The sequence below is a fragment of the Watersipora subatra genome, chromosome 1 (assembly GCF_963576615.1).
Source record: "Watersipora subatra chromosome 1, tzWatSuba1.1, whole genome shotgun sequence".
NCBI classification, from domain to species: Eukaryota; Metazoa; Bryozoa; class Gymnolaemata; order Cheilostomatida; family Watersiporidae; genus Watersipora; species Watersipora subatra.
The window spans coordinates 59,745,766-59,763,610 of NC_088708.1; the positions used below are offsets into that span (position 1 = coordinate 59,745,766).

Sequence of the window (17,845 nt, forward strand, 5' to 3'; positions counted from 1 at the left end):
CTGTTAATTATATACAATTTTTTGATAAGTTTACAGTTGGAGACAATAAAACATATGGTGGGTACGTGAACAGACCTTTACACATGGGCAAATACACATTCTATATTGGACCGAAACCAGTTACTGAGGAGGTAGTTGATTTTACGTCATCTTCCCATTGGCAGGTCAAAGTAGGTTAGTTTATGTGAGGTACCCTCATTGCAATATTACCAATTTCAAATTATTCATTGGTAAGAATACAATATTTGCTATAATAATACTTTATGTCCATCCATCGGTCTGAAACTACGCTAAGGCTGTTAGGAAAAAAAATATACGTACCTACGGAAATTGAACCTAGACATTTGTATTTGAAGTCAAGCGCGCTACCATATGTGTGACTCGATCACCAATCCAAATCTGTATATAATTGTGGAGATACGTATTACTTATTATACGTCACGGCTGGGACTGCCAGCATGCTAGTATTTAATAATTCAGCTTTTCTACGTGCAAATAGATAACATGGCATGGGCGAATACATTCTATAAAGTAATTTACTCAAACAATAATTTATTAAGTACTTAGTACACAAGCACTCCGATATACAGTTGACCCCCTTCGTACAACATTAATTCATTCCGGTATTGGCATCTTAAGACGAATCTGTCATATTGAAGAGTATAGAAACCCATTGAAATTATCTAATGCAAACACCCCCAGGTAATAATCATCAAAAATTGATATACGTACTGTATATATTAAAAATTAGTAACAGAATAGTATATTAACCTTAGTAACTATAGTTACCTCCAGTAACTCTGGTGTATTTAGTGGTTATGATCTGCTTATGATTATAATTCTTACCGCTTCCTTTAATGTCGTTATCAATCTTAGGACTTGTTACTAACGAATTAAAGTTATATAGGTAGTTATATACAGTAGTTATATTCATATAATGAATTAAAGTTATATAGGTAGTTATATACAGTAGTTAAATTCATATAATGAATTAAAGTTATATAGGTAGTTATATACAGTATTTATAGTCATATAATGAATTAAAGTTTTATTGGTAGTTATATAGGTAGTTATATTCATATAATGAATTAAAGTTATATATGTAGTTACATAGGTAGTTATATTCATATAATGAATTAAAGTTATATAGGTAGTTATATAGGTAGTTATATTCGTATAATGAATTAAAGTTATATAGGTAGTTATATAGAGTAGTTATATTCATATAATGAATTAAAGTTATATAGGTAGTTATATACAGTAGTTATATTCATATAATAAATTAAAGTTTATAATAGATATTATATTATGAGCTAAAATGCACAATAAATTTTCACTTTCACTTACTTTTCCGTAATTTCCATTTCATACAATATCAAGCACTTACGAAATACAAAGAATGCTGAACTAAGAGTGTGAGCATCATATCTCTTTCAGGCAATGCGGGAGAGGTTTCGGCGATTAGAATTTTATAAATTTCGTTATTCTGATGTATTCAGCACACCGACCGCCCAATTTGAATTTCGAGAGACATTTTTTGTTGATGTCGAATGGCGAAAAAATTGCTCTAAGGAGGAAATGAAAAACCATTGTGTTCCACATTGTAAGGCTAAAAAATCGTAAAACAGGGAGGTCATAACCCAGGGCGCGCTATACATCGGTTTAAAAAAAAAAGTTTTTATACAATATAGAGTTATTATAATAATAATTTTATCAGCTGTATAACTTCTGGTAAACTCTTACAGAATTTGTCTTTTTAGCAGCTGCGGCTATTATAAACCATTTTATGTGGCTGTCAAAACTTTGTTGAAATTAACAACATACTAGTAATGAGCCATGATTTATGTCATTGTTAAAGTTGTTAATACAGGTATATGAGAATCATTCTTTTTACTACTCATAATATATGATACTCTATCTTAGTTCCTGGTCCTCCTACGGAACTGTCTGTACAAGCTCGAGACAGTATCTCAGTCAGACTGAATTGGATTCCTCCAATATGGACAGACCCTACTAATCCTATTATAGAATATGGGGTAACTAAATTTATTTGTATAAGAAACACTATTACATTTATTTTATTTACAAAAATGTTCTTTCTATATATGCTTGTGATCATTTGAAGTTCAGATAATAGCTGCTAAAACTAATTCTTTGCTAATGCTCTGTTTATAAAAGGCATAAATTTTTAATGAGCTAATTCAACAGGATCCATTTTGGATATAAGTAGTCCATTTTGACTGCGCTGTGGATTTGTTTGTTGTTTTGTTGAATAGTCTTTCTTGCCAAAAATTAACTAAGAAAGAGCCTTCTAAAAGTACCACTAATTATATTTAATAACCTTATATTTCGTACATGACTCATACTCGTATATGGTCTGATCTGGTTCATTGGCCATATTTTCAAATACCAAAAAGGCTCATTTAGAACCCTTAGACACTCTACTAACTCGTATGTCTGTTAGGCTTTGATGGTGGTATTTATCATCAGGCTGCTAGTTGTGTCATTTGACTGGATCTACACTCAATCCTAACCTGTCTGTGTTTATCATCTACCTCCAAGTAAGTCTGCTGATTAGTTGGGTAAAGTCTTTGTTACATTTTTTGTGGTCGCTTTTTTCAGTGGACTCCCGTGCTGCTGTAGAGTGTGCCAAGACCGACGACTCAAAGTAAATTATTTAAATCTTAAAATATGGAAAACCTCTTTTTACTTAACAAAAATATGATGTTATTAACCAATAAATTTTTCAGTGCAGCTATATTATCATTAAACCTGTGGTGGCCCCATAGTTTACCCTTTGAATACATCACATTAATTAGAAGTTCAAGTAGCCATACACATGAAACATGCTGAATGAAGTAAACATCGATTATTAGCCAAGGGAACAACTGAGGCAATCTCGATAAAGCGTAATTCATGAGCTTTTGGTTTTCAGCAGTTGTTGGGATCACGAAGATCTCTCAAACATAAAATAATTTTATAGCTTTTTAATTGACTTTTGTTGAAGATGTGAGCAACACGTAAAATTTGGAATTCATGTCTTCTATCAGAGGTGCACAATTTTTTAAGCTTACCACCTAAACAGTTTATGGAAATCAATGTTGGTTGCAACGGAAATACTTCAAAATAGTACATGGTACAAAAAGGATAACTCCAACGGAGCCATGTGTTTTGATAATATAAATCAAGGGTTTGTTTGTTGGACTGTCGTATGCTTAGTTATAGAGGTAAAATACACTTGCAACACTTGCTAGGGTTAGGAACAAAAAACTACTTCACCCCAGAATTGAACTCGGAAACACTGTGCTAAAAAACATTGTTTCTGCTTATTGTTGTTTAAACAGGCTGAATTCAGTTATTAACATATAACCAATGTTAATAGCCTTACAGCAATATTTTACTTTTAATGAATATGTATAATTAATATACACACAATATATGTCTGTTTTACATGCACTCACATTCTATTGTAGATATCATGTCGGGCCATAAATAATACATTCTTTCCATGGGCTGTACTAGTTCCTAAAACAAGTGTAAGAACATACAACTCCTCAATAACCCTTGAATACCTGTCCCCTCAAGTACAGTACAGATGCTATGTAAAGGCATACACGTTACAAGGGTATGGAAAGAAGTCTAGTCGTATCATTGTTTGGACTAAACCAGACAGTAAGTCTCTAGTTGTGAAATATTAGACTGGCATTTGTAGAGTAACTAAAGGTTTATCCAGCATTCTGATTTGCTCAGTCTCTTGTGACTCTTTCAGGAGTTACGTGGGACTACTTTAAAAGGCCAACAGTTAGTGACAGGTCGGTGTCTCTAACCCTACCAACAGTTACTTACCCCTCCTCACTATCAGGATCTGAGAGTATACTGATAGCTGTTCAGTTGTCCTCTACCATCAGTAGTAAACTTACCAGCTCTGACATAGAGACCAGTGATGACTCATACATCACAGCAGAGCTTCCTGTTAGTGGACTCTCTGATAAGTTCACAGTTGGAGACAATATTGCATATGGCGGATACGTGAACAAACCACTCCACATGGGCAACTACACATTCTATATTGGACTGAAGCCAGTTACTGAGGAGGTGGTTGATTTTACTTCATCTCTCAACTGGCAGATAAAGATAGGTTAGTATGCATATAGGATGTTGTCATTGCTATGCCTAGTTCTGGTTCTATTACAAACTTATACTTTTCATGCTAAGTACTTTCATTACTTGTAATCCAACTTGTACATATTCTTGTCGATAAGATAAGGTAGGCAAACACATTTAATCATTGTAATATTTAAGTCAGTCTGTAAACAGACTTTTATACAGATGAATTATTTTTATTCATTATCTAAAATGAACCATTTCTCCGTTTACTAAATATTGTTTAAGATCTGATGGCCAATCTTTTGGTCAATTTGTGAGCTTTATTACTTTCGCTACTGATTATTATTGGACAGGTTCAGGTACAGAGTATTTGCTGCTGCCATTACAAACACTCTTATTGCAATGCTGTTATTGTTGAAAACTAATAACTATGCAGTTTTTAAAGCTGTAGCAGCGACTATGTCTATGTATTTATATTGCAATTTAATATAATATTGTTTGACATGCTTGTGTATGAAAAGTTGCGCACACCTAACATTGTTTCAATTTATTCTAGTTGAGTAACTATCCTCTCTTTGCAACCAAAACATCTGATGCTTTGGGTATTATATCATTACCGCATTGATTTCTTTTTAGGCATTTAACTACTTTTGAATAAGCCTATAATTAGTACAAAAAAGGAAAACAAAAGATTTTTTAGTTTGAACCGATGTAGTAAAATACAAAAACTGATTCTTTCCACTTTAAGCGATATTTATTTTGGTCTATTACCCCATGTATAATTACAAAAGTTAGTCAAGGGAAGTTTAGTGACATTTAAATTTTATTTAATTTTAAAGAAAATTTTTTACAAGTATCTTATGCTATTTTAACACTTGAAAGCTCATCATATAAAGTAGTCATTTTTTGACACCTTTACTGTACTCATAGCTTTTATACATGTTCCTACATTGTTTATGGACTCTTCAGTGAACAGCTGTCAGGCTTTCTGAATTGGATAATGAAGGGTTCTTGTCTTTTTTCATGTTTTTATATTCCGGTGCTATAGCTCTAGATTTTAATAGATATGTAATGTTTTGTGGTAAGTTGAACAAAAAAGTATAACAATAGAATTTGTGAAGAAAGTTTTGATCTATTTCAGATGGGCAGTAGGTTCTTGCTCAATAAAATTACTCATGGTTAGGAGATTTTCAGTCGTGTTTTGATAACCAACAAACTGAATGACTGCTACTGCCCTCTCAATTTATAAGCTTTTGTAGTTAATGAATGACAAATACTTTACCCTATGTATATTTGATTCATAGAAATGAGTGGTTCTCATTAGACTGGTTAAAATTTCCATTATAATTTATTTTATCTAAAGTCAGCTTCATTTGAAATTCGTTTAAAGGTTGACTTGCAACAAAATTTACATCACAGTTATTTGGTATCAAAAGGTTCACCATGTCTTACTTTGCTGTGTTGTAGGTGCAAAATATGTGGAAATCTGATTACAAGCTTTTAAGAGCTCAAAAACGAACAGTTAATCGCAGCCATCACGAAAACGTCGTAGGTTAGAATCCCTTTATTTCGACACGTTATGTTATCACGTGAATTGGAAGGCTAATAAAAGGCTCAATATACAATGTCTCGTAGCACTAGTTTATGATAAACACTTTGGGTTCTACTAGAAAGCCCCTATCAAATATAGATGCTCGCTACTTTACAGTTTCGTTGCAGCTCTGCCTAATCATCTAGTCGTAATCTGATCATGTGACTCATACTTCCTGCCAAATGGCGCGAACAAGTTCTGCAGCATTTTTTGACTACCACAACTGACCAACAGGCTCCTCATGTTTATCAGAGGATTATATGCACACCTTCGAGCTAAGGTTAAAAAATTAAACTAATTTTTAGCTTAGGTTTTGATGTATCAGTGCTAAAAGTGACAGCATTACAAGGATGATGAAACAGATGCGTAAGGACAATAGATATGGTTGTATTGAATGTGTGAATTATATCTGTGAAAATATTTCGGTGAATGGGGTTGCATGAATGTGTAAACAGAAGCACATCGTGTTCAACTACGCCCCATTTGAGCCATTTTGGAGAGGGATTCCAACCTTCGGCGTTTTTGTGATGGCTGCGATTAACTGTTCGTTTTTAGCTCTTAAGAACTTGTAATCACATTTCCACATATTTTGCACCTACAACACAGCAAAGTAAGCCATGGTGAACCTTTTGATACCAAATAACTGTAATGTGAATTTTGTTGCAGGTCAACCTTGAAGGGACTCACAGATTATTCGTAACTAAAAAGTTACTTTCGCATCAATGTGAAATTGTTAGAAATGATAAAGTGTCGTATAGATGTCAAAGCTGTTTATTTTTGCCTTGAAATAGTAGTTGGTTCCAATTAGTCAACCTTTTCACTGATTTCTGTATGCGAAATTAATAAAACGACTTAAACGTTGGCCTGTATGGTGCTTGAATCTATGCAGATTATCAGACTAAGGTTCTAACCAACTGAGCCAATTGACCATGTTATAACACCTTCCGAAGCCTCAGAATAATTGTGCCAATCAGGGTTCTTTCAGCTGGAGGCGAAGGGCAGACCATCCCAAGAATTTTTAGCCTGTCCCATCTGATCACTTTTTGAGACAAATAATGAAGTTTTTTGATTGGAGGAGCTAAAATAAAACTATTTAAATAAATTTATTCAGAGTTCATTAGCTTCCGCGCTGCTACAAGTTTCAGTTTCACAGTCGGTTTTACCCCCTCCATTTTTTTTAGGTTTCTAAGTTCATCTTTGCTGTCTTCTAACCAAGAATCTTTTCCATTGCTGAACTTGTCAATATCAGCATCAAAATTACATTTGTAGCAGAGCCAGTATTTAATTTAGCCTTGTCGAGTAGTTTCATGGAAACGAAGGCGATCTGTTATAAATGGGCACATCACACTCGCAAGTAACTCACTGTAATGACAACTTGTAAACTATATAAAGGGTTATATAATCCTGAATTGTTTGTAAAGGATTTAAATGCATGAGAGGACAACCCCAAATCTCTACTCTAGCATAAAACTTTCCTACCCTAGATCATCATTATCAGGGAGAACTCTGGTGCCAATCTATAATATTTGCTGTGCTTTGTGACAGATAAAGCAAATTGATGAATAGACAGACAGACAATAGCCGATAATGATGTAGATGTGTGAGTGACAGCTGATCAATGTCAGCACTAGAAGATTTAAAATTGTGACTGTTTTGCCTCTTTTTCCCCAAAATAGTCGGTATGGGAAGGTTGACAACTGTTTACTCGTATGTGGTCGAAAGTATTCTCAGTTCTCCAGTTGTGCTTGTTTGAAGGAAAAGAATATTCTTTGAAAGTAATGTCAGTTTCTGACAAATATATTATTAAGACCAAATTTATGAATTATGTTAGCAGTTAAGCATTTGTTAATAGCAAAGCTAGAATGATTGTAGCATTTTTTTTAAATTCTTCAAGTTCCAAATTGAAAATAACTTCAGTATAGTTTAAACTTGCTTTAAAACTCAATAAATAAGCACTGCACTGATCATCTTATTATTCTACTATAGTTCCTGCTGGACCTACAGAACTGTCTGTGCACACTAGGAGTAGCACAACAGCACTATTAACATGGACAGCTCCGACTTGGACAGATGTTGACCATCCAATAATACGTTATCAGGTAATAACCTCAATAATAAATTGTCTTCATTTATATTTTCTTTGATTGTTTCTACAAATGTAACCAATATTATTCATGGAGATATACTTTGCAGAAGTTGTCTTTTTGTGGATTGTTATTTGCGCAGGAACACGTACACAAATAAATTAATTCATGAACCCAGCAAGCAATAGAGTGCAAAACCTTCACATGCGGGTAGCACATATTTAACTTTCTATATGATTTTTTGTTCTATACGTAAACGTATCTGCAAATCAAAACATCTACATACCATAATGATGTCTACGGTAAGTCAGAATCATCATTGTCATATATTCCATATTATCATATCATTTTCAAAGTACCAACAATTCTAACTATTAACTGATTTTAAGGATTCGCGGTATTGTCTGTCTTCGAATTCGCAAATTTTTAAACCCATCGAATAATATTATTATGTAGAGTTTTCAGTGTTTAAAAATGTGTACATTGACAATATATTTTCTGTTTAATGTTGCTGCTAGAAAAATTATTAGCGCAAGTATATAGGTAATAGACGCACAATCATAACTTAAAGATGTGATTGCGTCAAACTTTAGTTGATTTTAACAGAAAGTATCGATGTTTTTCTATTATTTGAGATGTGTTTTGTAGTTTCAGGCAATCGCACTGTCAAGATATTTAAAGATTAAAATTGATCGCGGTAAAAACGCTAAAAAAAGATGTGCCCAGACTTGCCCAAAATTATGCATTTAGTGATGAGACAGCCTGTCTCTATCTTTCGTATTCACATTGCCTATTTTTATAAAAGTCTAGTTCTACGTGGCTCTATTCGCATATATTTTATTTTGTATTCGCTCATGATTGCTAGAATGAAATGTTAAATCTAGCTACAGATACATTATTATAAATGCTTCAAACGCCTCAAATAAGGATAACTTAAAATTTGTCATATTAGTTTCCTCTAAATGCTGTGTAAACATCTGCGTACCGACTGCAATTCTACCAGTCTACAGTAATTAGGTTGCCGAGTTAACTTATTTCATCGCGGCCTTTGTATCGGCGTAGTTCTCAATTGCTACCCACACCAAAAACTAGTTACTAGATAAAATAAGCAAGCTGCATCTTTGAAAAGAAAATGTTCGAATAAATGGCAAAACCAACTGCATCCCTAAAAAAGTCATGTATAGTCAATGTTATCTAGTCATTATTGTTATCAATTTTTAGAAAAAAAATTTCTGCATGGTCACATTTGGTTAGTTCATTCAAGTACAAAACAAATGGATTTTTGAGTTGACAAAAATAGTGAACACAAAACAACATCAATTTCTTTGGAATCAATTAACCTACCGATTCTGGCACAGGGTTAATAAAGCCATTCTTGCAACTGGCTGGTGGTTTGTGGCCTGGAATCACCTGTTTTCACTTAGTAGTGTGGAGCATAAAATTTTTGTAGTAGCTCTTAACATTTGGTTCGTTAGAATTGAGTCGAGCTATACAAAAGTACCTGTCAAAACAGCTCTGATTGCATTTCATAAATATCTGTCAGACAAGATTTCAGGACAGGTGGCAATGGGGCTATGATGTATTCAATATGTTCTGCAAATAATGGTTTTCTTTAACGTTATTATTTTATTATATAATTTTTACAAGCCAAAAAATTTTCATCTCAACAAGATGTTTTATTAAAAATATCCATCCAAGTCGTGGCCACTCACATAGCTTTAGCTCATAAAATAGGACAAATTACTCTACTGCACCAAACTCAAACAAAACCTGTAATGGTTTGTGCAGCACACATTCGTGTCTCTTTTTTCTGTGTATGGCAGTTTCCAGTCTGACACAATTGCTCCACTGGTGGTGCCACATAAACATCCTGCAATCAATAAAACAAATGTAATAAATATATGTCATTCATAGATATGTTGTTCTAACATGCATCTACTGAAAGCTTTCAATTTGGAAGTTAGATAGATTGAAAGTGTAAAATTACAAAATGAACAAATGTTTAACAAAAGCATAAGTATGTCAAGCCAACAATTCGAAGCTTTGTTTCTGGGAGTTAAAGATGAGCATTGATCAATCAATTTCCCCCACTTTCTACAAGTGAAAAACGAGCATAAATTCTAATCATAAATCTAACTTACTAGCTAAAACTGCCAAAGAAAATTTAAGCAAGTATTATAGCTAGGTGAAACGATAAAAAAGTTATGAAACGATGATTCGTGATAGCAAAAAGTTATAATTTTATTAATTAGTAAATGGATAATCTTTAGTTTAGTATGTATATAATATATATATATATATATATATATATATATATATATATATATATATATATATATATATATATATATATATATATATATAGAAGACTCAAAGTTAAAGATAGATTTACCTCCATTCTCATATCTTTTTCTGCAGCATTATGCTCCAACCAAAAGCTGTCTGTCCCAATCTTTAACCACCTAATGCTCAGAAAACTCTTGAATCAGTCCGATGGAACTTCTAGTCCGATGGAACTGGAAGCATTGCTAAAATTCTGTTGTTAGTCAATAAAACGAGTAGGCGCAGCATGCACGACTAGCCATTAAGTAAATTTCCTAACGATGAGAATCTTCGATATCACAGACAATGCGTTTTACTAGCGATAACATTTATTATGACCTATATAAAAAGTTTCGTGCTGATGATTGGCTAAAGAAGAGACAGTATATTTATTGCTAACTCTTTCATATATGCTCGCTATACATGAATAAAGCACCCGCTTGAATTAGTGTTTCAAAAAATGATCTCATTCAAATGCTTTATATCTCTGGACAGAGCTAATCTACAAAGACAAAATGACATCAAATTGTAGCTGATGTTTTAGCCTTATACTGGTTGTAATTGCATTTGAATAGCTTCAATGGTGCAATCACACCTTGAAAGTTTTGGTTTCAGTTGCTTGAAAGTACAGCTACAAGTGATTGTCACATGTTTTTTGATATTACGAACCAAGTTCTCAGTTTTTGCATTTAACAGCGTGAAAAATGACAATTAGTTTTATATACAAAAACATTTCGTATTGTATTAGTTTTCAACAAGATTCACATATTTGTAGTCATTCACATGATATTTTGAATAGCGAAAGTTTATAGAAAATTGGATTGACAAACTTTCTTCCATATTTTTTATTATCATTGGTGTAATAAACATCATTAAATAGAGACTATTTGTAGACAATTTATTGCACTGCGAGTTTTCCCTTTCTGACTGGGGACTGGGTCAACTACATGCAATGACATTTGTTAAAGGTTTACCTGCAACAAAATTCCCATTACAGTTATTTAGTATCAAAAGGTTCACCATGTCTTACTCTGCTATGTTGTAGGTGCAAAATATGTTGAAATGTGATTAAAAGCTCTTAAAACCTCAAAAACGAACAGTTAATCGCCGCCATCACAAACCCCCGTAGATTAGAATCTCTTTCCAAAACGGCTCAAATGGGATGTAGATGAATGAGATGGCTTCTGTTTACACGTTCATGCAACCTTATTCGTCGAAATATTTTTGCAAATATACTTCGGGCATTCAATAAACCATGTCTATTGTTCTTACGCGCCTATTTCATCGTCATTGTAATGCTGTCACTTTCAGCACTGATATCTTATAACCTACAGTGAAAATTCGTTTAATATTTTAACCTTAGCTCGAAGGAGTACATATCATTGTCTGATAAACATGACGAGCCTGTTGGTCACCTGGAATTATAAAAAATTGCTGCAGAAATTATTTGCGCTGTTTAGCAGGAAGTATGGGTCACATGATCAGATTACGACTAGACGATTAGACTAAGCCGAAACAAAACTGTAAAGTAGCGAGCATTTACATTTGATACGGGAATTTTGGTAAAACCCAAAGTGTTTGTCATAAACTAGTGCTACGAGAAGTTTTATATTGAGCCTTTTAATGGCCTTTAACTTTACATGAGAACATCATGTGTCAAAACAATTACCAAATGGATTAACTACGTCAGAGAAATAAACTGATTCCAATCTACGACAGTTTTGTGATGGCGGCGATTAACTGTTCGTTTTTGAGCTTTTAAGAGCTTGTAATCACATTTCCACATACTTTGCACCTACAACACAGCAGACTAAGACATGGTGAATCTTTTGATACCAAATAACTGTAATTTGAAGTTTGTTGCAAATAAACTTTTAAACATATCGTGAATACAGTTTTACTCACAGCAATGTGATTAATCTATCATAGGCTTGATCAATTGATGTAGCCTTTTTAGGGATGACCTTGACCTTTTCTTGTAGGTATTTCTGCTATTATTCTAGTCTACATACGAGGTCTGATCCAAAAGTTCTCGGAATGAAGTTGTATACACTTACATATTCGTACGATGGAAAAACCCATTGCAGCGTTTGCTGGGAAACACCTCCGAAGTGTTGTCACAAAATTTCAGGTTGCTATGACAACGCATTCTCATGTGAGCCGACGATATGGCAAGGTCTGTCAGGTGCTTCCGTTGATTTAAAAAAACTTATTGTCATGTCTAATAAACCGGAACAGCGTATTTGCATTAAATTTTGTGTGAAATTAAAGAAAACAAGGAAATTATGACCTTCGAAATAAAGTTTTGATCATTCCTGAAAGCTTCCTTAAATTTGTGCACCCTGAGCTCTTTTTAGTCATCAGTTAGCAAGCGTGGCACGAACTTTGCTGCGACTCGTCTCACGTTTAAATTGTCAGTTAAAACTTTTTGAACAGTTCCAAAACCAAGTCCAGTCTCTCTAGATATCTCTCTAATGGTTAAACGTCGATCTGCCATGACTAGTGACCTCACACCGTCGATTTACGAGCAGGTTCTTACCGATGCTGGTCTGCCAGACCTCACGTCATCTTCAGTGCTGTCTCTACCTTCACAAAAATTTGTGTTGTTTTTAGAACAGCGTCTCCAAAAGCAATAGTTAACATTTCAACTGTCTGAGTATTTGTTTTCCCTAATTTCACACGCAATTTAATGCAAATATGCTGTTCTGGTTGATTAGAAATGACAATAAATTTGTTAAAAAATCGACGGAAACACCTGGCAGACCTTGACATGTCGTTGGCTCACATGACAACGCGTTGTCATAGCAACCTGAAATTCTGTGACAACACTCCGGAGGTGTTTCTCAGCAAACGCTGCAATGGATTTTTTCATCGTGTAAATATGCAAGTGCATACAACTCCATTCCGGGAACTTTTTGATCAGACCTTGTATTCCTTTACTTTTAGTGTTTCATTTTTTCTTTATTGTTGTGTACTAATAACCAGTTCATTTTTATTGCTGTTTATATACACAACTAGTGTATACATAGCCCGTGTGTTACATTATATATGTATTCACATTTTGTTGTAGCTATTATGTTACATTCGCAACAGAATGTACAATCCTTCAGAGACGAGAAATTCTCTTTCTTTTATTAAAACAATTCTACTCTTAATAACTCTCACATCTCTCAACCCTCAAGTACAGTACAGATGCTATGTACGGGCTGTTTTATCACAGGGATATGGTGAATGGTCCAGACCTACCACTTTCTGGACTAAACCAGCAGGTAAGGATGTAGTTATCTATGTCAGTTATTCATCTGCTGATACGTTATATTAGCTCTTGCGTGCTATAGTTTCTTGTCTAAAGATTCTTAGAGACTGATAGAGAAATGTTTAGATCAGGAAATGCTATTTTTAAGTAATCATGGTTTTTGTTCTAGAAATTGAGTGGAGCTTCTCCGAGGAGCAGGTAGTTAATGACCAGCTAGTAAACTTAACCCTACCAAAAGTTACTTACCCTTACTCACTATCAGGATATGAGAGTTTGTTAATAGCTGCTCAGGCGCCCTCTAACATCAGTAGTAAACTTACTAGCTCTGACATTGAGACCTGTGATGACTCATACATCACAGCTGAGCTTCCTGTTAGTAGACTCTCTGATAAGTTCACAGTTGGAGACAATAATACATATGGTGGATACGTGAACAGACCACTCCACATAGGCAACTACACATTCTATATTGGACTAAAGCCAGTTACCGAGAAGGTGGTTGATTTTACTTCATCTCCCAACTGGCAGGTAGAGATAGGTTAGTATGTATACATTTTCATATAGCTTACTATTTCTTTAGATAGCGTTGTTTTACCTAATTGCTGGTAGATATAGATAAATGTGTCTATGTAAAATTGAAATATTTTATAGAAATCCTAAGGTTTTAGAAAATGCAGTTATTGTGCAAATGATGAATTGGCTCCAAAACAAAGTTCTGGGAATGTCTATCAGGTAGCGAATTGTTTTTAATCAGCTCAAAAATATTTAAATTAATATATTTTTAAAAACTGAGTAAATGCTTTTCTGTTGAAAATAATATATATGTATATTCTAACATATTCGCATACTACATAGCAACTATATTTCTTGCTGGTTGTTGCTGTTGTTTTGTCATTAGGGAATCCGATTGTTTTTATTCAGTAGCAAAAGATTCAAAAGACTATGGGAAGAATTATAAGCATTTCCATTAGCAAACACTTTATAAAACTTATTTGTACACTTATGAGGACTGTCATTCTTGCTATTTTTTGTGTTCTCTAGTCTCTACAGAACCTGTGATAGCACCTGTAACACTAAGAAGTTCAGACTCAGTACTTTTGGAGTGGACAAAACCCGATCGGCTAAAGAATAACTCTTATGTTATTGCCTATGAGGTAGGGCCGTTCTTTACAGTATCATACATGTAGGTCTCTCAGTATTTATTCATCTGATCATGTTTTATATGAACTTACTCTCACAGCTTTAAACTTGTCATTTAACTGTTTTAAACCAGGTTAATATTTATAAGCTTTAGTTCACAAGTTGCATATAAGAGTCTTATTTCATCTAAATTTCACCAGTTCTGTCTTATGAGTGTACCTTGCTACCGCTACCCTCAATTTAGTCGGGTTTAATATGTTCAAAGTAGTTCTTTCTTACACGCATCTGAACGTGGCTGGGTATCCTTACTCAGTTTTTCAAATAAAAACCTTCATAATTCACTTTTTGTATGGCATCTCATTTTTTTTACTTTCATGAGCGTAAGTAATTATATGGCTAGACACAATCTATTTCAAATAGAATTGATAAATGAAAAATTTGGAACTTGTGCAAGTTTGCTTGATGTGCATCATGTTTTTATCACTGGCGAGATTTACTCTAGCGATATTATTAGTTCAGAGCCATACTTCTATTTACCAGAATTAGTCAAACTCTTTTACTGTAGTCTGATTCGCACATCTTGGTCATTGTGAGAGACAATTATGAGATCAGCTAAATTTAATACATAGTAGTAAAACTTCAAGTAATGGCCACCTTGCTAGTTTACATACAATCAAGCCTAGCTTTACAATTGTTTCTCAATGGAACCTCTTTGACATGTGATTTAAATGAGTGCAAATATTTGTTTGGACATTTCTAATAGTTTTTAAACTTAAAAGATCCCAACTTGTTTAAAACTACAGTTGTGCAAGTAAAGATTGAAAGACTGATAGAAATTAAAAGCAAAACACAAACATGAGAAAGAATTAATAGATTAAATTAATTTAAACTATATTAAATGTAAGTAAAAGTAAGTTACGCTAGATAGTTCTACTACTAACTCTATGCCCAAACTTACGCATTGCTGAGCCTACTCTTTCTTTCACAGGTCTTTAAGGTAAGTGAACAATAGAAATCTTTTTGACTAATCGCTACTTTATCTATTGGTTTTTACGTGTTATTTCAATTTTTAAATTTAGTTTATAACATATTTTAATACAATGTTTATGTTTAATGCTGCAGAATATCTTGCTATATAATGTCGTTATCATCGCTTATTAGGCTTTAGGATGAATTACAACAAATAAATTGTATTCTTATATGAAAGTTTTTGCCAACATAATAATAGTTTGGATAAGCATACATTATATATTATAATAAATATTAGATACAAGTAAAGTAACTTTGTTTGTCTAGGTTTGAGTGCATTGTTTTTAGCTTTTCACTTTTAAAGTTGACGTTTCAGTCATTCAATTTCAGCTGGATGGTCTTTTTGTTTGCTTTCAGCTACAAAGGTTATTTTTAATAAGAACTGAGGAGATTCTTGTAAAATTCAAAAGGAAGATCTGATGTATTATGTAGCTTTACCCTTGTTCAAAGTTTCTTGCTCAACCTCATGCCATCTTTTCTAGGCCTCATAATTTATAAAAGTTTTAAGATGAGGTGTCAGCTAGAAAATGTAATTTTACAGTTGGTAATATACTTGACAGATTTCATGTTTCATCAGAAACAGTACATACAATCCTGCTGCTAGTAGTGCAAGCCCGTATTTGACTGAAAATACCTTGTCAGCAAATGTCACATCACTATCTTCTCAAGTTCAGTACAGTTGTCAAGTGAGAGCACATTTGTCGAATGGATATGGACAGTGGTCTAAGTATACTGTCTTTTGGACTAAACCATCAGGTAAAAACTATTATGTACTTCATATTGAAAACAATATTATCTTCTTTTGCACCAAAACATTTTATTTGAGTTTCTAAAAGTACAAGTTAAGCAACAAACACATCCTACATACTTTTTAATATGTATTATAGAACTGCATATATATAATGTCTTTTTCTCTGCAATATGCATTTATTAAGTTGGCTAGCTTTTCTTACCTGCACAATTAGACTATCGGTACAATAAGCTTTGACAATGGCTCGCGATATTTAATGTTTACCTGCTTTTTCCTGTCAGGAAGTTAATATGTCATTACATTTGCTCTGTTGACAATTGTTTTATGATATGAACACCAAAACCTGTTGCTATTAACAAAAGGTTTGCTTTCTAGATCATAATTATAAGTAAACTTATATTTTCTGTTGAACCGGTTGATGTTGTGTAATTAAGCCAGTCTTATTATCTTGTTGAGATAATGATGAGTTTGCTGCTAGATGTGTTACAGCATAATCATAAGTTATTGTATCATATTCACTATAGGTTATATAGGTCTGCTTAGAAGATACACAAACCTGGTTTTATTGACAGACTTAATTTAATTTACATACTTTGCTTCAGTTTGGTAGTTCTTATAGTCATTTCAAAACCATAGTAAAGTTTTTTATATGCTTATATGAAACTCAGTCATATTTAGTCAGAGATAAAAACCATTTATAATTTTAGCAATAAAGTGGAGCTTCTCTAAAAAAGAGCCAGTAGTCATTGACACACTAGTAACTCTAACCCTACCGACACCTCTCAACCTCCAATCACCAGAAGGATATGAGATTTTGCTAATAGCTGTTCAGACGAACTCCAGGGTCAAGAGGGAGCTGAGCAGCGCTGACATAGAAACCAGTAATGGCTCATACATTACAGCTGAGCTTCCCGTCAGTAGACTCTCTGATAAATTCACAGTTGGAGACAATAAGATGTATGGTGGATACCTAAACAGACCTCTACACATGGGCGACTATACATTCTATATTGGACTGAAGCCAGTTACTGAGGAGGTGGTTGATTTCACCTCATCTCCCTATTGGCAGGTAGAAGTAGGTGGGTTAGACATATATCGAAGGATTTGTGATAATACTTAAAAATGCTGTGAATGTTGTTGTAATTGCTGTTGCGTTAGGAACTCCTGGCAGCTTAAAGTTTTAGCCATAATAAATTAGTAGAATAATAACATCATATCAATGCTTTCTGTGTCTTTGCTGTGCATTGTATCTTTTTTCTGTCTAGTTGCTAAAAGTGCGACAAAAAGTAGAAGTGCAGGTCTCTCTGGAGGAATAGGTGGTGGCCTTGCTGTTCTTTTAATCATTGGGATCACTCTGACCCTTGGAATCTTTTGGAGACACTTGAGGTAGGCTGCATGCTCTGATAAAAACTTATATGAAAAACCTTATTTTGAAATATGGCAATGTTGCACTTGTTGGAGCTATTAGTGCACAGGTTAAGATGAATAAAGTATACCATAGCGCAGCTTGCAGCGTTGTAACTGTTGCTTTGCGTAGGTAAAAAGTTGCTTGTTTTTAGCCAGCT

The 17,845-nt window shown here is 33.7% G+C and overlaps 1 protein-coding gene across 1 annotated transcript in view; it reads left to right on the top strand.

The window, feature by feature from the left end:
- The window catches only part of LOC137389721 (phosphatidylinositol phosphatase PTPRQ-like), a 46,301-nt gene extending 28,705 nt beyond the window's left edge, over positions 1 to 17,596 (top strand). Inside the window, exons 5-12 of the mRNA XM_068075804.1 lie at positions 1,924 to 2,036; positions 3,474 to 3,672; positions 3,770 to 4,138; positions 13,530 to 13,898; positions 14,402 to 14,514; positions 16,090 to 16,285; positions 16,988 to 17,355; positions 17,546 to 17,596. Of these exons, the coding sequence (XP_067931905.1) occupies positions 1,924 to 2,036; positions 3,474 to 3,672; positions 3,770 to 4,138; positions 13,530 to 13,898; positions 14,402 to 14,514; positions 16,090 to 16,285; positions 16,988 to 17,355; positions 17,546 to 17,596 (1,778 nt within the window). The remainder of the gene's footprint in view (positions 1 to 1,923; positions 2,037 to 3,473; positions 3,673 to 3,769; positions 4,139 to 13,529; positions 13,899 to 14,401; positions 14,515 to 16,089; positions 16,286 to 16,987; positions 17,356 to 17,545) is intronic.
- Positions 17,597 to 17,845: the final 249 nt, after the last annotated feature.